The 23187-nt window shown below is 42.7% G+C and overlaps 1 protein-coding gene across 3 annotated transcripts in view; it reads right to left on the reverse strand.

Moving 5' to 3' along the window:
* The window catches only part of MORN1 (MORN repeat containing 1), a 130324-nt gene extending 107203 nt beyond the window's left edge, over positions 1 to 23121 (reverse strand). Inside the window, exons 1-7 of one of the 3 annotated variants that reach the window (XM_030537660.1) lie at positions 22747 to 23121; positions 20433 to 20525; positions 17137 to 17208; positions 14911 to 15009; positions 13495 to 13605; positions 12177 to 12267; positions 5390 to 5477 (exon numbers count right to left, since the gene is read on the reverse strand). In XM_030537660.1, the coding sequence (XP_030393520.1) occupies positions 5390 to 5477; positions 12177 to 12267; positions 13495 to 13605; positions 14911 to 15009; positions 17137 to 17208; positions 20433 to 20525; positions 22747 to 22822 (630 nt within the window). In that variant the 5' untranslated portion in view covers positions 22823 to 23121. Of the gene's footprint in view, positions 1 to 5389; positions 5478 to 12176; positions 12268 to 13494; positions 13606 to 14910; positions 15010 to 17136; positions 17209 to 19903; positions 19978 to 20432; positions 20526 to 22746 lie in introns of those variants that run through there. The other 2 variants (XM_030537661.1, XM_030537662.1) reach the window with 2 other exon arrangements.
* Between the last annotated feature and the right edge of the window lie 66 nt (positions 23122 to 23187).

The raw sequence follows: 23187 nt of genomic DNA on the forward strand, positions 1-23187 counted from the left end.
TAAGTGCCCAAGGCAGATAGGCAGACAGGAACATGTTTATTTTGCTATCCTGCATAGGAATGAGGCTTTAGGAGCAGTGTGTGGAAAGAAATTCAACTTGCAACTGTGGAAAGATTTGACCATCTGATGGAGCTGCAAGGTCTAGATCACTAGGATGACTTGGACAAGGCTTCTAGAAGACTGAGCAGCTCATTCCTAATGACAAGACAATATGTTAGTTAAGTTTACTATCAGAGTTTAACAACTTCTATAAGTTCCTTAGTGTTTAGTGTTTTATTACCACAATATGTATAAAATCTTTAAAGTAGTATGAATACTAATAGCAATGTTGGGATTTTTGTTTGTTGTCTGCTTATTTCATAAACTTGCCTAAGAGTTAATTAAAATGCTAAATTAATCAGCAAAGTATTGTTGATAGAATAGTTAGATATTTTTCCTATCAAACTATTTTTCTGTTTGAGTTCATATGCATTGTAAATAAATACAATACTAAACATTTACAACCATGCAGGGGCAGTCCAGGATAATGTAAGCAAATCAAACTTTGGGGAGTTTAATAGATCAATCTGTAAACAAATGTTAGAGAGCCACCTAGTGATGCAAATAATGCATAAGCTACACTCATTTATCAAAAATGCCAAGCCACTTACTCCCTTCTTATTGCCAGTTAGCAATGTTTCGTAACAACATGGACAGGCCACATGTACTAAGACCAGAAACATACTGGTAATGGTGCATTTTTTGTTAATAGTTTCCATATCTAATTCAAACTAATTTGTACTATCCCAGGAATAGCAAGTGTTACTTGTCCTATTGAAAAGCAACAAAGAGTCCTGTGGCACCTTATAGACTAACAGATGTATTGGAGCATAAGCTTTCGTGCATCTGACGAAGTGGGCATTCACCCACGAAAGCTTATGCTCCAATACATCTGTTAGTCTATAAGGTGCCACAGGACTCTTTGTTGCTTTTTACAGATCCAGAGTAACACAGCTACCACACTGATGCTTGTCCTATTGATTATATTTTTTAAAAAAACATACATGGAAATAAGAGTAGGGAGAAGAATTACTGTGTTCATTTCTATTCAACTGAGAAACACATCTTTAACTGAAAAGGCAAAGAGTTCTCAGCACAGGAACACTGATATCAAACAGAGAACAGTATGGAAGGCATGACTAATTATATACCACATTTGCATGATATAAAATAACACACTGATTAACTTTATATTACTGGAATTCAGTGGAGATTTAGTGTTCAAGTGGGAGGAGGGATGCTAGAGCCAGGTAGTAAGCACAGGTGTTGTACAACCTTCCCCATGCAGTTCAGATCACCAGCCTCACTTCTGCCTCTTGGTAGTCAAATTCCAGGCTCCTCTCTGGAGGTGAATACTAGCAATACTCTATGATGCCTCATTAATTGTATGTGTTGTAGGGGCTAGTATTTGAGGAGGCCAAGTATTCACTATGGTCTAAAATTAGACCACTAAAATCAGTTTCAAAAGGAGATAGTTTGATGCCAAGGATTCAAAATCTGAAAATTCCTGAATTTAAGAAACACTGTCTTGGAATAAAAGATACACTCCCACTGTAAACACAGTAGAACACTTGGACTAGGCTTGCAGCTCTGGAGAGCAATTTCTCCATCAAACGGAGATGCAGAAACCCACGAAAAAAAACATACTGCAGAGTCCTGATATTGCATTGTGATCTTTTGTAGTATGACACTGAACTGCTGGAATGCTAAATTTTCAAGTGTGGATACATCACAATGAAAGCATTGCCTTGGACCGTCAGGACATCATACTGCAATTACTTTGCAGATCTCTTCTTCCCCATTTGGCACAATCGCCTGTCAACTCTAAGTATATGCTTAAATACTTTGCTGAATCAGGACCTAGGAGAGATCCTGGTGACTTCTCTCCAGTTATCCAGCACTCCCCAGCACACTGCTTCACATGCATCGGGCAGCGTTCCATTCAGTGTGCCAGTCATCAGGCAACCCATTTGCAGCTGCAATCAAACTCTGAGCTCCTCCGGCATCTCATGCAGAGACAGTCAATATGACACTAGAGCTACAGTTTGAGTATCACTGGGATAGCCCAGCCCCACTATCTTTAAAACAGACATACAAAATCCCTTGCTTTACTAGGAAAGTCATGTTTTTCTTCCTAAGACAAAGTCAACTGAGTACCCACATACTGATTTGCCTGTTTCCTGAGCTGAATTTCTCTAAAATCTTGTACATCTGAGATATTTGATTAATTTCTTTTTATTTCTATGTACAGTCTTGTAGCTGTTTTGCACATTAGCTTTCAGTGTCTGAAAAGCTGAATTTTAGAACTACACCCAATGTAAATTCATACAGGACTACACTTGCATCCCTATAGACAAAGGCTATGCCTACCCTACAAGCACTACAGCAGCAGCATTGCACTATGCCACTGTAGCACTGTAATGCAGACACTTGCCATAGCATCGGAAGGGTTTTTGCCAATGACTGTAAGTCCACCCCCTCCAGAGGCGATAGCTAGGTGGATGGAAGAATTCTTCTGTTGACCTAGCTGTGTCTACACTGGGGCTTAGGTCGGCTTAACTATGTCTCTTATGGGTGTCAATTTTTCACACCCAAGTGACATATCTAGATCAACCTACATTTTAGGTGTAGACCTGGCCTAAGGCTCTAAACTAGTAACACACATACATAAGACAGTGAATACATTACAATATGCCACAAAAGTATAGTATAAGTATTCTTCCATATGCTAGTCTACCTCCCTCCCCTTAAAATGTTAACTTCTAAAAGTATTGTTAGGATAAGGGTATTAGCAGACTTATTTGAAGTTTAAAAAAACTGAGAAAGAGATCTTTGAACAAACCCCCTCCACACACACACACACCAAATTCTTCTTCTAGGAGGGAAAGAGGAAAAATTTGTCATATCCCCTCAAATTAACCCCACTAACATTTTGGAGAATGTGAACAAGGCATACATGTTTACAGACAAATAGATAGAAATTGCTCCTAATGATTATCTAATTTCCTACATTAATGCACGAGTGGCATTTCTGTACTTCCAGAGCAATAAGACACAACAGACTATGCGTTGTGATGCATAGCCAGATTGTTTAATGTTATCGTGGTCACACTGTATCTGCACTTCCATTTTTGTCAAATTTCTTCAAAAAAGGCCCTACTCAGTGGGACTATTCCTGATGGTCTTCAATGTGAGTTGGATCAGGCTCAAAGTCAATTAAAGAGAGAGAGAGGGAGAGAGAGACACAGACACTCAGAAGATGAAAACAGAGCTTGCTTTCGGACACTTGCTTTGGATGGAAAACCCTTTGAGTTTAGACACTAAACATTATGTAACTAAGCTGTAAAACAGAGCAATAGACATAGCCACAGATCACTCCGAGCAGGAAAATTAGCCACATAATACTATATCATCTCAATTATTTCCTAAGAAATGATACAGTAGCAGAGGAAAAAAAATTTTTGATAATGTTTTTAAATACTGCTTTTATTTTAAATGAACAAGAACACTTTGAAGCCTAAGACACTGCTGGATCACAATTCTGTCTCTTCAGATACTGGTGGTGTAAAACAAGTTTCAGGAAAGTGATTTTTTTTTTTAAACAAATAAAGGTCCTACATTACATACACACATAAAATGGCCCTGGTTCAGATCCTCAACAGCTCAAATTTAAAACTGGAGCCTTGTTTTTAGCCTCCAGACATTCTATAATTGCAATAACAAAACTTTATGTCTGATTTATTGTATAATTATTCACATCTATACATGATATGGATGGCACTCTGGTCTTCAGCCTCTTGCCTGACAATGCACCTATTTGTAAGTTATTCACACCCTGCCATATCTTACTGCTTCATTTACACTGGAAAGATACTCACCTTTCTATGTTGGAATATTGAGTTCCTAAGCAACTGAATACCTCTTATTGTAAAAAGAGGTGACCAGGCATCTTCTAATTTCTTTTAATCAGCATTTGTTACTAGGCTGTCATTTATATTATAAACAAACCCATCAAATTTAGTAGAATGTCATGTATATATTGGAGGCAGAGTTAGAAGAGAAGGGGCTTAATTCTGCCCTGCTGTAACCCTGGTATAAACTCCATCTGTTTACACTGGGGCCTGATTCTGTTCTCACCTACACTGGTGAAAATAAGGAGCAATTCCACTAAAATCAGTTGTCATGCTAGTATAAAAGTGAGAGGAAAATTGGGCCCCATTGCTGAACTTGGTGCTAGATTTCATTCTTTTTCCATTTTCCACCAAACTAATTTCTCCTTCTCTGGTTTAGCAGCAAGTGAAACATTTGACATGCAATTTTTCGGGCCTTTGCAATTCATGCTACACTGGGATAGAATTTCACAGCACTGAAACTACTTGATCATACCATTGTCTCATTTGAAATGAATCAAAGATGCTACTTTCCACTATCTTGCATCTTGTATAACCATTTACACGTCTGCAAAGTTAGGGGAAAATATTACCAGGTGTATTTGAGCAGAGACATATCACTTGGTAGCACTCAACACACACTTTGGTGCTAGGCAGTGGAGAATCAGACCCATTCTACAGCAACGCTGTAATAACACTTTATGAGTGGCATCTTACAATTGCTTAAGTGTCACTATATATACTGTAATTTTATCTGTTTTCTGTGACTATTCATATGCACAGTGGTTGTGGAGACAAAATGCGTTTATATGGATTTTCACAACAAAAATGAATTATTCATTAACTCATCCTGTTTATAAAATTTTCAAGTGTCCAATCAGGCAGCAGAAGTAATACTGTCTTAAAGGACCAGTCATACAGAGCAAATAGCTATTTGTAAATCACTAATATTCCAGTAGTCCTAGGGAATAATTCCCAAATAATTATGGCTGAATTGTGTCAAGTATCAGGGGGTAGCCATGTTAGTCTGGATCTGTAAAAGCAGCAAAGAATCCTGTGGCACCTTACAGACTAACAGACGTTTTGGAGCATGAGCTTTTGTGGGTGAATACCCACTTCGTCACATGCATCTGACGAAGTGAGTATTCACCCACAAAAGCTCATGCTCCAAAACGTCTGTTAGTCTGTAAGGTGCCACAGGATTCTTTGCTGCTAGGGCTGAATGGTATTTACATAAAAATAGTAGAATAATGTCAAATAATCCCAAAATGATATTCTACTAATGGATAATTCATGATCAAAAATGGGCTAAATTTGTCAAAGGAGCTGACTGCTGTGAATAATATGCCCAGCTCTAGTCATAAAGTTTCTGGGCTATTCACCTGAAGCACCCTGTACAATCCTCCTTTGTGCTTTCCTAGTTACAGCGCTACTGCTTCTCACATGTCCTTTTTATATACCTCATATATAGTTCCCTCGGCACAGTGCAGCACCCCATGACCCTGTTGCTGGTCCAGGATCCAGTCTCCTTCATACTTATCACCATTCCTGAAACAACCAACCAGGAGAAAATTCTTAATGTTTACATGCTTTGTGACTTGATAGATAACATAATGTGCTATCCTGGAAAACCAGGGCTTGCAAACCTGCAGGATAAGCCATTAAAAGTAAACTGCAGCAGCAAAGCATAGTCACAGCGAAGTCAGCACAATAATGCCCACAACCTTCAACTGGCACTTCCTCTGGGAAGCAGGCGACCATCTGGAAGTGCTTAATTCAGCCAGCTCCCATCACTGGCCTTCAAACCCTTTTCACCTCAGAGACAGATAACGGATGATACATTGCATGAATTATTTCTATAGGAGACCCTTTCCTTTATTCCCTGATTGAATCTGATCTGCGAGGTGCCTTCTAAGAAGTGCTCACAAACATGGAGACATTTGTGAGTCAGAGGCACAGGTAAGGTACAGCTCACTTTGCAACCAAGGTAAGCTAATAGATAGAGTACATCAGCAAGACAAGCTATGGAAATGGCCTGTTAGCAGACTCTTATTAACAGAAGTCCTCTATAGTTCCTTAGCCCACGTCCACACTACAGCTTAAAATCGATGTTATTAAAATCGATTTTATGCGTCCACACTAGGGCACCTTATGTCGATGGTGTGCGTCCATGTTCCCTGGCATCCATCGATTTCAGGAGTGTTGCACTCTGGGTACCTATCCCACAGTTCCTGCAGTGTTCCCTGACCCTTGGAATTATGGGTTACTACCCCAGTGCCTGATGGGGCAAAAATCACTGTCGTGGGTGGTTCTGGGTACAGCCTCACCCCCTCCCTTCCTGAAAGCAGCAGACAGCCATTTCGCGCGTTTTTTACTGGTTGAAGCGAGCAAACGCCATTTTGCAGCAAGCATGGATCCTGGTCAGATCTTTACCTTGATCGCGGATGTTGTAAACAGTTCACGCATTCTCCTGCTGTCTATGCTGAACCATGAGCCAGAAATGCAGGAGAGCATGCTGCTGCGCGGCGAAGAGAGTGATGAGGACTTGGAGAACGAGTTCTCCGAAACCGCGGGCCCCTGCACTTTGGAGCTCCTGATGGTAATGGGGGAGGTTCTACCCCTTCCTCGCCAATTTTGGGCCTGGGAAACAAGCACAGACTGGTGGGACCGTATAGTCTTGCAGGTGTGGGACGATTCGCAGTGGCTGCAGAACTTTCGCATGCGTAAGAGCACTTTCTTTGAACTTTGTGACTTGCTTTCCCCTGTCCTGAAACGCCATAATACCAGGATGAGAGCAGCCCTCACAGTGGAGAAGCGAGTGGCAATAGCCCTCTGGAAGCTTGCAACGCCAGACAGCTACCAGTCAGTCGGGAATCAATTTGGAGTGGGCAAATCTACTGTGGGGGCTGCTGTGCTGGAAGTAGCCAAAGCAATCATTAAGCTGCTGCTACGAAAGGTTGTGACTCTGGGAAACGTGCAGGTCATAATGGATGGCTTTGCTGCAATGGGATTTCCTAACTGTGGGGGGGCCATAAATGGCACCCATATCCCTATCTTGGCACCGGAGCACCAGGGCGCCCAGTACATAAACCGCAAGGGGTACTTTTCAATGGTGCTGCAAGCACTGGTGGATCACAAGGGACGTTTCACTGACATCCACATGGGATGGCCAGGAAGGGTTCATGACGCTCGTGTCTTCAGAAGCACTACTCTGCAGCAAGGGACTTACTTCCCAGACCAGAGAATTACAGTTGGAGATGTTGAAATGCCTATAGTTATCCTGGGGGACCCAGCCTACCCCTTGATGCCCTGGCTAATGAAGCCATACACAGGCAGCCTGGACAGTGGTCAGGAGTTGTTTAACTACAGGCTGAGCAAGTGCAGAATGGTGGTAGAATGTGCATTTGGCCGTTTGAAAGGGCGCTGGAGAACCTTACTTACTCGCTCAGACCTCAGCCAAACCAATATCCCCTATGTTATTGCTGCTTCCTGTGTGCTCCACAATCTCTGTGAGAGTAAGGGGGAGACCTTTATAGCGGGGTGGGAGGCTGAGGCAAATCACCTGGCCGCTGATTATGCGCAGCCAGACACCAGGGCAATTAGAAGATCACACCAGGAAGCAGTACGCATCAGAGAAGCCCTGAAAACGAGTTTCATCATGGGCCAGGGTACGGTGTGACTGCTGTGTTTCTTTCCCCTTAATTAACCCCCCCCCATGTATTGACTCCTGCTACTACAAGGTAGCTTCACTGCACCCTCCCAGAACTGCTTGCTTATGGAAAATAAAGTTACTATCTGTAGAAAACATTGTATTCTTTATTAAAAGTCAGTCCCTGTAAGCAACCCACCCTCCCTCCTGCTTTTACAAGCCTGTGATTAAAAATACATAAGTAGAGGTTTTTGGGGGAGGATAGTAGAGGGAGGGAGGGATTAAGGGAAGACAAAGGCAATTAAGGCAGCCCTGAAAACGAGTTTCATCATGGGCCAGGGTACGGTGTGACTGATGTGTTTCTTTCCCCTTAATTAACACCCCCCCCCATGTATTGACTCCTGGTGCTGCAAGCAAGCTTCCCTCCACCCTTCCAGAACATCTTGCTTACTATCGTTACCAACCCACCCTCCCACTGCCTTTGAATAGCATGTCCTAAGATTAAAAGAAATGAAAAGGTACCCCGGAAGTGGTTTGGGAGGAGTATAGGAGGGAAGAAAAATGCCATTAAGGGCATTTCAATGTAATGACAGCCTTTTGGTTGGACTGTCCACAGGGGTGGAGTGGGCAGGTGCAGAAAGCCTTCCCCCACGCGTTCTTAAACGCCTGGGTGTGGAAGGTATGGGACATGGTGAGTACTGAGGGAGGTTAAACATGGGCTGGAGTGGCACTCTGTGACCCCGCAGCTCTTCCAGCAGACTTCGGAGGAGGTCAGTCTGATCGCAAAGAAGCTCCAGCGTTGCTGCCCGCCACCGCTGATCTTCCTGCCGCCACATGTCATTTTTAGCGTCCCTCCTGTCCTCACGTTGGTCCCTCCTGTCCTCACGTTCACTGGCAGCGTCCCTGTACTTTGCGACCACGTGTTTCCACTCCCCCAGATGAGCTCTTTCACTGCGGGTTACTGCCATTATTTCTGTGAACATCTCCTCCCGTGTCCTCTTCTTCCTCAGCCTCCTTATCTGACCTATCCTTCGGACAGGAGAAGGGAGGCTGGAGAAATGTGCAGCTGCGTGTGGGAGGGAAAAGAGTGATAGAAGCATCATAAGAGACACATTTCACAGAACAATGGTTACACTCTTTCACAGTGAACTAGACTATTCACCGTACGTAGCACATGTAACTTCACTACAAGGTCGCCTTAGGATTATTTTAGTATTTAGTGCTTGCAGCCGTGGAGTCAGAGATCAACACAACAGACGCAGGTCAGGGGAGTACAAAAAACCTTGCAGGAGGACATGGTAAGTCAAATGGCAGTGAACCTTGCTACCTCTTTTATTACCCTGTACCCCCGGCTATCAACAGGTAGCATTCACGCTTGGCAGCCAAACTGCTAGAAATCAAAACTCTGGCTTCTTTTATTATGCCATCAGAAAGGTTCAGCACTAGAGGAAAATTGTGAATGGCTACCCCCTCCCCCCAATCTGCATCTCTGCTGTACTGGCAGATCAATTGACCGCCTCCCCCCTCCCCCCTCTGCATTGGCAATCAGCAGCGACAATTCCTGCTGCCCAAATACTGAAAAGCTCAGCGCCATGAGAGACACCTCCCCGTAGGAATTTGCAGATTTTTACCATCCCCCACATGGCTAACTGCTAGGAAAGGTTTTTTATTAAAGGAGCAAGAAAGCAGAAACGAAGGAATGGCCATTTCTGTCCCCTTAATAAAGTACATTAATTTTTAACAGGTGACCATGAACGATATTACTCTCCTGAGGATAACAGAAAGAGAAAAAGAAATTATGCTTCTTGAATGCCAGCAATCCCCGGGGCCATTCGCAGCTAGGCTTTGTCATGCAATGATACCCGATTATGTGCTCCAGGCATGGCGTGGTAAAGTTTCGTACCATGGTGGACGGAATAAGGCTGCCCTGCCCAGAAACCTTCTGCAAAGCTATTGGGGTACCTCCAGGAGTGCTTCATAGAGATGTCCATGGAGGATTTCCGCTCAATCCCCAGACATGTTAACAGACTTTTCCAGTAACTTTAATGCCAGCTACTGCATGCAAGCCCTCATGGCAAATCAATCATTAAAAAACGGTTGCTTTTAAGCAATGGTTTTCATTTAAAGAAGTACACTCACCAGAGGACGCTTCCACGGCTTCATTGCCTGTGCTACTGGCTTGAGAGGGCTGGGAGGGTACTTCTGTCAAGGTGAGGAAAAGATCCTGGCTGTTGGGGGGAATGGAGTGCTGTGTGGTCTCTGCCATCTCGTCCTCCTCTGGGTCCTCCTCCACATATTCGCCGTCCGCAGAATCATCAGCAGTGGCTGAGATTACTACCCCCACCTCTGAATCCACAGACAAGGGGGGGCTTGTCGTGGAGCAGTTACCTAAAATTGCGTTAAGCTCCGCGTAGAAGCGGCATGTTTTTGGGACAGATCCGAATCTGCCCTTTGCTGCTTTGGTCTTCTGGTACGCTTGTCTGAGCTCCTTCACTTTAACTCTGCACTGCACCGAGTCTCTGAATATGTCCTCTCTGCCTCATGGCATTAGAAATCTTTTCAAAAGTTTTCTCATTTCGTCTACTGGAACGCAGTTCTGATAGCACAGACTCTTCTCCCCATACAGCTATCAGATCCAATAACTCCTGTGTGTTCCACGCTGGAGCTCTTTTCCTATTCTCAGGAGACTGCATTGTTACCTGTGCTGCTGAGAGCTCCACGCTGGCCAAACAGGAAATGAAATTTAAAAGTTCCCGGGGCTTTTCCTGTGTACCTGGCCAGCAGTAGAGTTCCTTTAGCTGTGCAGAGCGGCCACTGGTGCACTGTGGGATACCTCCCGGAGGCCATTAACTTCGATTTCCGTCCACACTAGCTTAAAATCGATTTTGTAAAATCGAGTTTAGGGTTACTCCTTTCGTTTAGCTGGAGTACAGAAATCGATTTTAAGACCCCTTAAAATCGATTTTAAGTGACTTGTAGTGTGGACGGTTACAGCGTTAAATCGATTTAACGCTGTTTAAATCGATTTAACGCTCTAGTGTGGACCTGGCCTTAGTGAGTAAGAATGATTGATCCGCTTCTACCATGCTGTCAAGCCCTTTCTGGTATTGTTATTCTTCTTCCATTGTATGCTTACTTATACGCTAGTATGTGATCAGTGGGGGCTACTATCCATGCATAGCCAATATAGAAACAGAAAATAGAAAAACAAAGTGCAAAGCATAAGCACAGAGCCTAATCCAAATCCCACTGAAGTCCATGATAAGATTTCCACCTTGACTTCAGAGGCTTTAGATATATCCGAAGTGTAAATTAGTTTTGCTGAACTATCTTTTGACTCTACAGCCATTGGCACATGGAGTCTCGGCAACTAAAACTTCAGGACTCAGAGTTCCGGCCAAATAAAACCTTAATTTAGCAATTCCTGTCCACACAGAAAGCCACTGATAGTCATGCTCAAGCATGATTTTTGGTGAGGCTGACCTTCATTGTAAATATACTGTATTTAGATAATCACATTACTTTTGACAGTTTTTTAATCTAAAAAACAAAAAGATGTTAACAAGTGTTAGATACAGAGCTAATCAGTTATTGACAGCGCTGTGTGTTACTAGCATAGCTAAAGCAGTACCACAGTGAAGTACTGATGATTTACAAGCAATTACAGCAGCAATGCTTAGACTGTGATTGCCAGTATTTCCTGTGTAAATTCATTTTTTGAGGAGTTCAATATCTCATCTTAGGCTATAGACTGAAATTCCACAAATAAAATCTTAGCCACATGAATTTGAAATTTATCTTTAAGATACAGCAGTACTAATTAGTTTAAAAAAAAAAAGCCTTTTGACATTCTTGCAATTTAAATATAGCTTCTGTATTTCACTGTGAAAACCTAAAACCCTTTATGCACTAGCAGGGAAATCGAGGTCATTTATTTCATGTATGGAAGTTGATTATGTCTTTTTAAAGAACCCTTTCAGAAAGTCCGTCAGTAATGCATGTGGACTTGGTACATATGTCCAACAGCTGAACACCAATTCAAACAAAATTCTGCCCAGCTTCCATGCTGAGGAAGTCCATGGAATGCCTCAAAAGAGATGAAAAATCAACTTCCAAACCTTGCATAGGTTTTCATGGTGTGGAATCTGCATGGATTGTTTTTGCTTAATTGGATCCAAAGAATCTCTATGTACAATATTCATTAGCAGGACAGAGGGTAATAACTCCAAAAGGGATCAGGCAAATGTAAGTGTGCTTGAGACAATTTTTAAACTTTCAACATTTCCACAGAAGTTTTTCTTGTTTTGATTTAATAAAACAAGGACAACAAAAATGGCACTAAGAGTTTGTGGTTTAAAACAAATGTAATAACATTCAGAACTGAGCACGAACTTAAATATTGGAGAAGATGTAATTACTTGTTATAAGATCCCAATGAAAGGATAATCTTTTATACATGCAAAATGTGAACGGCTAGATCTAGGCATAACAGGGTGATTTTCACCTTAACTCACTTTCCCAATTTTTGCATGTTTAATCCAGCCCCAAAATGTTATATTAACAAGAACAAAACAATACAATAAGATTAAAAAACTTACTTGAAGGTCATTTTCCCTCCTCCATGTTTCTTATTATTGTAAAAGGTTCCTTGATAAGTTTGTCCATCTTTGTCAACAAGTAATCCATGTCCTAAATAATAATAAATAGAAAATCTACAGCAGACACAAACAATCTCTAGAGACAGGAAACATCCTTACATATCCCTGCAATAAAATCCCTTAATATATGTTTTTTTAATGTAGTTAACTTCTAAACTGCACAGAAAATATCTACTTCAAACTCAGGGCACAGCCAACTGATGAAGGTTTAAGCAAAAAAAATGAACAGTTTGGGTTTTAATTATCGGTGGACTACAAATCAGGTCAGACGTTGTTTATTTCAGTGGCACCCACCACATGCTAGGTGCTGTAAGAACTAATGTCCTGATCCTACAGAAAGACATATACACACTTAACTTTTATGCATTGAGAGTAGTCCCATTAAAATCAGAGCTACTCACAGTGTCTCTAGTCAAGTCAGTGGCCCTGTCCCCAAACTTTGAACATTCTATGGATTCAGCCCTGCAAACAATTACACAGGTGAGTAGTTTGACTTCAATGAGATTAATTGCATGCATAAATGGGACTACTCACGCATGCAGAGTTACCATCTTTGCAAATAATTGCATGATAAGGCCTTTTGTTCTCAAAAACAGCACCACACATTTTGGAGGAAAACCTATCTAGTTCTAGCTGAATAAATATAAGAAAGGGTTTACTTCAAATCTCTAGAGGTTTGTGTTATACTTAGTCTCATCATCCCAAATATTCAGTCTACCAGGCTCCAGCCAATTAAAGTGTAAACAGTCAGTGCCAAATTCAGTTGTAGTGTAAGCAGGTGCAATTTAACTCAAATTAAGTCAATGGAGTTGTACTTAATCTGAATTTGGCCACCAAAATGCACAAGTCCTTGGTTTATTCTGTTGTAAATGAACTTTTCTAACTAAGTCTGCTCTGCTTGAGACACTCTTGGTGGTAGGGGAAGGGAGACAGAGTGAAGAGATTTTACCCCAATTAGTAAATAAGGCCTATTTCAGCAAGATAGATGTGATTAATGTCAAATGCACATAATCCACTGAATTCAGTGGAACCACTTACATGCTTAAAGTTAGGCCTGAGCCTTGCTGAATCAGAGACTGTCTACTATTCTCTATGTATAATACCTAGCACAATTGGTCCCCATTCTTGGTAGATTCTTAGGCACTGCTATCATAAATGTGATTAATAATGTATAAAATAAAATAATAATAAAAAAATCAGAACCTCAATTACTTTAGAGTGAATTTTAATCAAAGTTTCCTCTCAGACTTTAACTTACCTTCTCTCATTCCATAGGAGAACTCCCCTTCATATTTCCCACCGTCTTTGTACTGCATGACTCCATGTCCATGGAGCTCTCCAGAAACAAACTGACCTGAATAAGTGTTTCCTGGAAGCAAATATATGAGAAAATAAAGTGGAAAAAAGAAATAATAGCTGTGTCAAATATGGTTTAAATAATCTCTTTTTTTTAAGTCTAAGATGTGCTAATAAAAAAAAAAGGTTCCTATTGTACCTTTCTTACACAGCAATGGTAGAAGGTATTTTAAAAGTCATAAAATGAATAATTAATAATGGCTTTTTATTATCAGTACAGTCAAATGAAGAAAAAACCTGTTCATTAGGTCTTTATCTTAAAACTAATGAATTATAATCCATATCCCTTCAGGTCTTTAAAACTGAGGCATCTTAAAAATGGCAGTGACTTGTTAAAGAAGATTCATAATATGTTCTTTTATGGTTAAGAAATGTATAAAAAGTACTTTAATTTCATAGTCAACTTAACAGCTTTTTGATAGCATGTAGTCATTCAAATCTTCTGTATGAAGCCTGGGAAATCAGGAGCTTGGTACTAAAAATACAGTACTGTACAGTGAATTTGTCCATGCCTATACCATCTCAGAATGAAAAATAACTATATTTTTCTGTCAAGTATTTACCCTATTTATTCATAGAATAAAAAGGTTACATGGACTCCACTCCATACCCGCTACATGCCAGACATCAGAGACTGCCAATCACAAGGGGTGGGGGTAGAAGGAAAGTGACTTATCCTTAGGTCAAAAAGGAAGCAGAGGTGAGGACTTACAACTCCTTCCCATAGTATCTTCTGGGGCAGCACAATTACATGATGCCCCACATTTAGAGATGAACTTAAATAATTTTTCATGAGCTACTCCTTACCCAAGAGTTTCTTACTACTCAAGAAAGGAAAAAGGAGAGGTGTGCCAGCTGGGGTATAGGTTCATTGACACATCCATGTGTGAGAACATACACAAGATCTGCTCATTAATCACAGGGTGATTCATCCCTTACTTTCTTACAATATCAGGGCTGAAGGAGTTTGATGCAGGTGTAAGGATCTGCCTGTGTGGAAATCCTTCCAGGACTGAGATCCTTATCGTCAAAGGTAAGAGACATGCATCTGATTTACACGATTATCCCTCACCCATTTTTAAATGCACTTTGCTTGGAGTTAACTAAAAGTCAACATAATCCAGTATAAAACAGCAAACACATGAAAACCCAAAAAATAGGATTTATAATGGAAACCAGGAAAAACTCTTATTTAAAGCAAAGCAAGGTGGCAATTTACAATATAGATAGGTATCAAATGTACTTTTTTCTATATATCCTTGTAAAAGATAAAATTTATATTAAAAGAATATGGTGTGTTCCAGGGAAAAGAACTAACCTGTAGATGCCCAGTATCGCAATCCATTTCCCATAATTTCTCCATCTACAAACTCGCCTTCATAATAACTCCCATCCTTAAATAACAGCTTACCATGACCTACGAAACAATATGTCAGTTCAAATGAGTGACAAAAAAGACTTCTTATAATCTCAGAGACACTACATCTAATTATTTGAGCAGTAAAGCGAGAATCAAGGCTTCTTAATTCCATCCTCAGCAATTTGTGTGACTCATTGTGCAGTCCTGGGCAAGCTACTGCCCCATTCTGTGACTTGATTTACCTGTCTGCAGAAAGGAGATAAATCTACTTAGAATCATAGAGATAGATAAATCAAGGAGATAAATATACTTATCTTACAGGGGCTTTGTGAGACTTATTTCATGCCTTTAAAGAATCTTAATCTATTTTAGGCATTCCTAACATTTATCAAAATAATGTTTAGGCACCTAGTCCCTTGATGAAAGGAAGTGCAGAAGTGCAAAGTATTGTATGTGTAGGGCGAAAACCTGACCCCAGTGAAGTCAATGGGAAGTTTGCCATTGACTTCACTGGGACCAGGATTTCATCTCCAGTGTAAATTTTGGAAGACAAGGACATTGTTTTCATACCAGTCTGTAAGCACCTAATATAAGGCTGCAAATATACTAGATTCTCATTATTAGTACAAAGATGAAAGAAAGAAAATTACTGTTTTTTTGTTTTATTTGTAAAATATAAACAAAGAAGTTTTAGAGAACAGTCAAGTGACACTTGTTCCCAGAAGATGAGAGAACATTGAGATGAGCTCTTGAACAACAATATTCTTAACTCCTTATTCCTCACATATTTCTAGCAAGTTAAACACTGAATGATTATGTATGATACACCCAATTCAGAAAGAAGTAAAGACTCTTTCAAGTGTGCTGGAACATGAGCAGGCACATACGACACACAGTGAGGAAGGAGCAAGGATAACACCCATTCCAAGGATATAATGGACTACACAAAGGGATCTATGAAGAGTGGGGTGAAGGGGCAGTTTCTCTGTTACTAATTTGTGGCCTTTGGCCAAAAGGCTCTGTTCACCTAAAAGAATTTATACCTTTCTATATCCTATATACTAAAAAAAAATAAAAAAATAAAAAAATAAATAAATAAAAAAAAAATCTATGCAGATTTTTCCTCTGGATGCAACTAGCCAACTCAGGAAGAAGAAGAAGGGGAAAAAAACAAACAACAACAACAACAACAATTTTCTCTTGTTACAATTCTGGCTAAGCAGAGCTCTTTGTGGTGGATGCTCCATGTAGAGGTTCTCCATTTTCCAGGGATGACTCTCTGCCAGATTCATGATACCCAAGACCCGTGTATTTATGGCCCTAGAGTCTATTTTTTTTACACTTAAGAACTAAAGACTGTGATGTCTCTGACTCCCAGGCACATGCCATGCATATCTGGAAAGTCTTAATAGCCTGAATTGATTAAATATGTATTTTATTTTCTATACCCTAGAGACCTTCATATTTTTCCTTTTTTTTAACCCCTTTGTACTGGACAAGAATCTTCAAAGTACTCAGATGAGTCATTAATCAGCCTCTAGGAGTAATAAAATAGATAGAGTTGCCCCACCCCACTTTTCATCCCCCTGCCATATCAGTAAAGTGCCATAAAGAGCTCAGTGAAGTTGTCAAAGATGGCCATATTCTTCTGGGTGTGAGACAGGCCTCCCACCAAGGAATGGAGGCAGGAGGAGATATGTCATAGCACCAGTCCTAAAACAATATGAATCACAATTAAGCTCTGAAGGTAAAATGATTGGAAATCAAGATAACTAACTCATAAATTTGGAAAAATGGAAGCATTCATATTTAATTGAATGCATAGCTGTGTTCATCTGGTTGGGTTTCTGCCCTTTGCGTGTGTGACTGGTGAAGAGAATTTCTCTGAACTCCTGAAAACAAGACATTTCTTCCTGGAGGGCTGTTAGACATGAAGATAACCACAACTGTACTTCACCCCAAAATGTCACTGTTGCTTTTCCATTAGTTCCTGTACCTCTTTGTCATCCATGACACCAATTATCACTGTCGCTGCTTCAGTTGCTTAGCAGAGTCATACCTAATCTTACTTTAGCTTCAGTGTATAATAGTGTTTCTACAGAAATTTTACAAATTAAAAAAGAGTTAGATAAGTGAATTAAAGTTTCCCTTCATTGTCAATGGACAAAAGCTATTTCCCCTTACCATGTTTTCTTCCTTGTTTCCATTCTCCTTCATATTGAAAAAAAGAATTAGGATAAACATACAGTCCATATCCTGAAAAACAAGACAAATATTAGGTAACAAGATGAGATTTCTGGAACTATTTAGCTGAATAAAAAAAAAGTCATACACGAATGCTGAAAGAACTGGTAATAGAAAAGTAATAGTAATTTTCTGTAGATTTGTATACACATCTGCATAGACATTTTTTATCTTGAACTATTAAATAACATTTACACCAAAATAAACATAGGAATTTGTTTACTATTTACATACACATCTTATAAACATAGGCATCTAGATACTACACTGCTGAGCTCATTATAAATGCTTTGGAGTGTATCACCTAATCCATCTATGTCAAAAATATTATCTGGCATGCCATAACTTGTATAAGTCAAGAATAAGCACACATAAAATGAAGCAATCTTTGTAAGGGAATGACTTTTATTTTGTTTAAAATAGCTTAAATACCAGAACAAAGATACACTCTTGCTTTATTTTAGCAAGAAACAAGTTTTCCTACTTGTACTAGGTCTTAAATCTGTTTGTTCAAAGTTGTCTCCTAGAAAAGCATATGTAGTGGGTAGAACTGACTTTAAAGTAATGTGTGTTCTCTATGCTAACAGTTTAATGTATTATCATTTCTAGTGATCCCTCTTCTCAGTAGTTTAGTTCTTGTTTATATAATGAAGTTGTTCCCTGCTAGAAATCCAGTTTAATTGACAGAGGGCCAGATTCGGGGCTCAGATACAGTTATCCGTCTACTCCCTCAATGAACATGCCCCCTGTGGCTTTTGCCTATGGTCTGGACAGACACCCCACACACACCCCACTCCCAGTGTCCAGACCAGACGTGGGCAAAATGTGGCCGTGGGACCGTCCTGCCCAGCCCCTGAGCTCCCAGCCACGGAGCTTAGTTCCCGGCCCCTCCCCGGCTGTCCCCCGCAGCCATGCCACTGCATGGGCCACGCTCTGGCCTGCCACTCCCTCTGGACAGAGTGGGGAGCACAGCTGGCTCTGGCCAGGTGTCGTGGCTGTGAGCTCCTACTGCTGGTAGGGGGGTGGGAAAAAGGAGGGGGGTTGGGTAAGGGAGCAGGGGTCCTGAGGGGTAGTCAGGGAGGAAGAGGCAGTTGGATGGGGTGGAGGTTCTAGAGGAGCGGTCAGGGAATGAGGAACAGGGAGGGTTTGGAGTGGGAGTCCCAGGGGGCCTGTCAGTGGGCAGGGATGTGGATATGGGTCAGGAGGACAATCGGGGACAGGGAGTGGGGGGGGCTGGATAAGGGGGTGGGATCCCAGGGGGTAATTAGGGCAGGGGGTCCCAGGAGGGGGTGGTCAGGGGACAAGGAGCAGAGGGTGATTGGATTCGGGGTGGGAGTCCTGGGGGGCTAATAGGGGTCAGGGCAGTCAAGGGACAAGGAGCAGGGGGGTTGCATAGGGGGCAGAAGTCCTGGGAGGGGGTGGTCAGGGGACGGGGGGGCTGGATGGGTTGGGGGTCTTGAGGGGGGCAGACAGGGGGAAGGAAGCAGAAGGGAGCTGATAGGGGGAGGGGGGACAAGCTGTTTCGGGAGGCACAGCCTTCCCTAGCCGGCCCTCCATACAGTTGCGCCACCCTGATGTGGCCTTCAGGCCAAAAAATGTTCCCACTCCTAGTCCAGATGGAGAGAGCCGTCTATCCACTCAGTGCTCCAACAGACAGAACAGCCCGCCCCCCAAGTGAGAGCCCTCCTCCTCCTCCTGTTCCCACACACACCCGCCCCTCCTCCCGGCCTGGTGCCCAGACACCCCCCCCCCCCCCGCACACATACCCCTGGTGCCGGACACACACACACCCGCCCCTCCTCCCGGCCTGGTGCCCAGACACCCCCCCCCCCGCACACACATACCCCTGGTGCCGGACAGACACACACACCCGCCCCTCCTCCCGGCCTGGTGCCCAGACAAACCCCCCCCGCACACACATACCCCTGGTGCCGGACAGACACACACACCCGCCCCTCCTCCCGGCCTGGTGCCCAGACAACCCCCCCCCGCACACACATACCCCTGGTGCCGGACAGACACACACACCCGCCCCTCCTCCCGGCCTGGTGCCCAGACAGACCCCCCCCCCCGCACACACATACCCCTGGTGCCGGACAGACACACACACCCGCCCCTCCTCCCGGCCTGGTGCCCAGACAACCCCCCCCCCCCCCGCACACATACCCCTGGTGCCGGACAGACACACACACCCGCCCCTCCTCCCGGCCTGGTGCCCAGACAGACCCCCCCCGCACACACATACCCCTGGTGCCGGACACACACACACACCCGCCCCTCCTCCCGGCCTGGTGCCCAGACAACCCCCCCGCACACACATACCCCTGGTGCCGGACAGACACACACACCCGCCCCTCCTCCCGGCCTGGTGCCCAGACAGACCCCCCCGCCCCCGCACACACATACCCCTGGTGCTGGACAGACACACACACCCGCCCCTCCTCCCGGCCTGGTGCCCAGACAACCCCCCCCCCCCGCACACACATACCCCTGGTGCCGGACAGACACACACACCCGCCCCTCCTCCCGGCCTGGTGCCCAGACAGACCCCGCGCGCGCAGACAGACAGACACACACACAGACACACACACTCTCTCTCTCTCTCTCTCCCCCCCCCGCAGACAGAGCAGCCCCCCTTCCTCCTGGACGCAGGCAGGCGGACCTGCTCTCGAGTGCTGCCAGACAGACCAACGGCCCGAGCCCTCACCTTCCCGCCGCTGAGCCTTCACCGCCCCTAAGTAGCAACCAGGCCTGGGGGCCGCCATCTGCCCTGGGAGTAGCGACGCTAGACCTTGGCAACCGTATCCTGCCGCCCATTGGCTCCCTGGTAGCTAGGGGCGGGACTTCTCCCTCTCCCCCCCAACGAAGAATGGCGGGGCGGGGCTAGCCCGCTGTACGCATGCGTCTCTCTCCCCGCTCAGCCCCAGGTTTCCAAAGTCTTCCCTGCCCTGCTGCATGCCTTCTGGTTACAGGATGGCCAGGCATATGGGGGAGCATTTTCACTACCCATCTCCCCCCCCATGGATTTGGGGAAGCACATTCCCAGCTGAGGGGGCGAGTGCTGCAACCTGCCTAGGTTTAGAACTGTTACTGTTATGTTGTGTAAATGATACAAAACAGCCACACCTGGAGGCCCCCGTCAGGATCCAGACCCCAAATAATGAAAAAAATGGTCCCGGCCCTCAAGAGTTTACAATTTGAGGACCAGATCCTTCAAGCTTGTGCACAGGTAGTACCTGTGCCAGGGGGGAGGGTGTTTCTGACTTCACTGGGCCTCCATGTAGGCACAGGAATAAGTGGCAGGATCAGGGTTTCATGAAGAGCAGATACTGCAGTGATGAGGTCCACAGAAATACAAAAAAAGAGAACCACTATTATTTAATATTTACATTAGCAGTATTAATGCCAAACATTCAAAAATCATGAGTCAGAATGGAAAAAAAAATTATTTGCTTTCTGGTTTTGGAACCTTTAGGGATTAGATTTTAAAGGTTTTGTTTCTTGTTTTTCATCCAACAAACAAAGGCTGGAAACTTACTTTTTTAAAAAAATGCAAACTAAGATTGTCCTGTAGTCCAAGGAGGACCCTCAACAAATCAGAACTTAAGCAAAATACCAAATATCACAAGACATACCATAAAACTGCCTCTCCTGTGCTAATAGGACAGTTTAAACCAGTGAGGTTTGACTATTTCTAATGTAAATTTTAATACTAGGATTTTCATATTCTGATTCCTGCATTCAGTTTCAAACTTGAAACATGGTTCATTCTGTTTTTTTCACAAGCTCTAAGTGAAAGCATAAGCAAACCCTCACCTCCAATAGTGGCTGTTGTGGTTAGAAAAGGGAAATTTGAATCAGGGCTCCGCAAATCCATTTCTGGCTCTGCCATTGATTTATGATGTGGTCTTGGAGAAATTACTTTACCTTTCCCTATCTGTATAATTATGATTATTTTTTGTAATACAACATTAATATAGAGCCTCTAACAAGCCCCTCTGTGCTTGGGATACTGGATCTAATAATGCTTAGCTACTTCTCAGGTGTATTGTGAGGATATAAACCTTGTACAAATTTTTGAGATTCTCTGAAGAAAAATGCTATATATGTTTAAAGATATAGCGATGATTGTGATTTAACTGTCTGGACATAGAGCGATGCAAACCATTATTACTGTTCCAATACATAACGGGAAATATTTTGGAAATTAAGGTTTAATCAAAGAGCACTGGGTGAGGGATTTTATTATCTCTCTTATAATCCAAGTGTTTTTAAATATATTTATAAAGCCAACTATGTATGTGAAGGGGAATTCTCAACCTAAGAAAGCCAAAATGGTAAGTATTGCACTAAAAGACAGTTAGGTGATCTTAAAAATACTTAAATATAATTTAATGAATTTTATGCCACTTAACTTTTTATGAATATTTTCAAAAATATCTATGTGAAATCTTGTATTTTATTTCTGGGGTGAAGCAAAAATAGTGCTAGAATCCAGAGACTGCATCAACACACTATTACTTGGGTGACTTTTTTGGCCATGGGGTATTTGAGAGGATTCCTGAAACCTGGAAGAATCCACGTAGTCACAAAGTGACCAACATTTTGCATTCAGAATCCTTCAAAACCAGTCAGGAAGAAAAGTTTTATTCAATCTTTTTAGGAGTCATTAATATCAGAGCTATAAAGCCAAGGAAAGAATGGTAATTATTTCTGAAGAAAAGTAATTTTGATATATTCTTGTCTAATAAATATTTATATAGCTATCCAAGGTGTTGGAACTGATCACTCTAGTTTTCCTTTAAAAGGGCAAATTTATTGTGATTTTATTTCAAGCTCAGAAATGTAGAATACACAGTTGTGCAATATTTCAGTTCAAGAGGCAGATTCAAATAGACATTTTCATAAGGTCACAGTAAAACTTCACAGCATAGTACTACTCCAAGAAGTGATGATATAACATTTTTCATTTTCTTACTCAGGAGTTCTGGTCACTGCAGATTGAGTCGGATCTACTCACTTGAGTGACAATAGTGAGTAATTTTTTGTCCTGTTAGCCTTGCAAAGATAAAGCAGCTATGGGAGAGGAAACTGAATTCTATTCAGGCTACTGAATTACCTACACTATTAACTGGGGCCCTGTCACTAAAACCTGATTCACGCAGGTGGACTCTTGCACTGCACAGAGCCAGCTGCAGGATCTGGGCCTAAACTGCAACAGTAGTTCCAAATGTTTCCTCTGTTACAAATGTGAGGGGGAAATTTTGTCCCACAGAATGTTTATTACTGGTAATAATGCATACAAAGAAATAATCCCTGTTTGATATTTGGATCCCTTGTTGAGTTTGCCGGTTTTACAGTTAGAAAAAAAATCCATCTTTTTATATTTGTAAACTGAGCAAATGTGATCTCAAATTGAGAGGTGACAAATAGGGAAACTCTGCAAATGCCATATTTCAAGCCATATTACAACTGCACTTTTAGGTAGCAAAACGGTATAGTTTGGAAGAATGGAATAGGTAAATAACTTGGTGCCTATATTTACTTTACCCAGAATCTCAGATGCATGAAGAGCATGTCTCGGATCACAAAGCGGATAGCATAGCACGTAGGATTTAATCACCATGTTTTATCCTGAACGTTGCTCGTTTGCTGGATGTTCCCAGGGAACAGGGGCTCGGGCTGACCCCTCCAGACTCAACCCACTTCTTGCTAATTCCATCTCATCCTTGTTCAGTGCCTCCTCCCAGCCAGACACCCCTCCCCCTAATACTAGGGCCGTCAAGCCCTATAAGCCTAACCCCAGAGCCCAATGCCTAGAGACTGTACCCCAGTGCCTCATACCCACCACTCTGCAATCCCACCTCCAGTACCAGCCCCCACCTCGCAACACTACTACTCCTCAAGCCCTGCACAACCCCACTGGGGCCCTCGCCAGCAGCCCCTCCTTCCGGAGCGAGCCACGCCCCATCCCGCGCCCCCCCGCCTTGC

The sequence above is a fragment of the Gopherus evgoodei genome, chromosome 18 (genome assembly GCF_007399415.2).
Source record: "Gopherus evgoodei ecotype Sinaloan lineage chromosome 18, rGopEvg1_v1.p, whole genome shotgun sequence".
In the NCBI taxonomy this organism is placed as follows: Eukaryota; Metazoa; Chordata; order Testudines; family Testudinidae; genus Gopherus; species Gopherus evgoodei.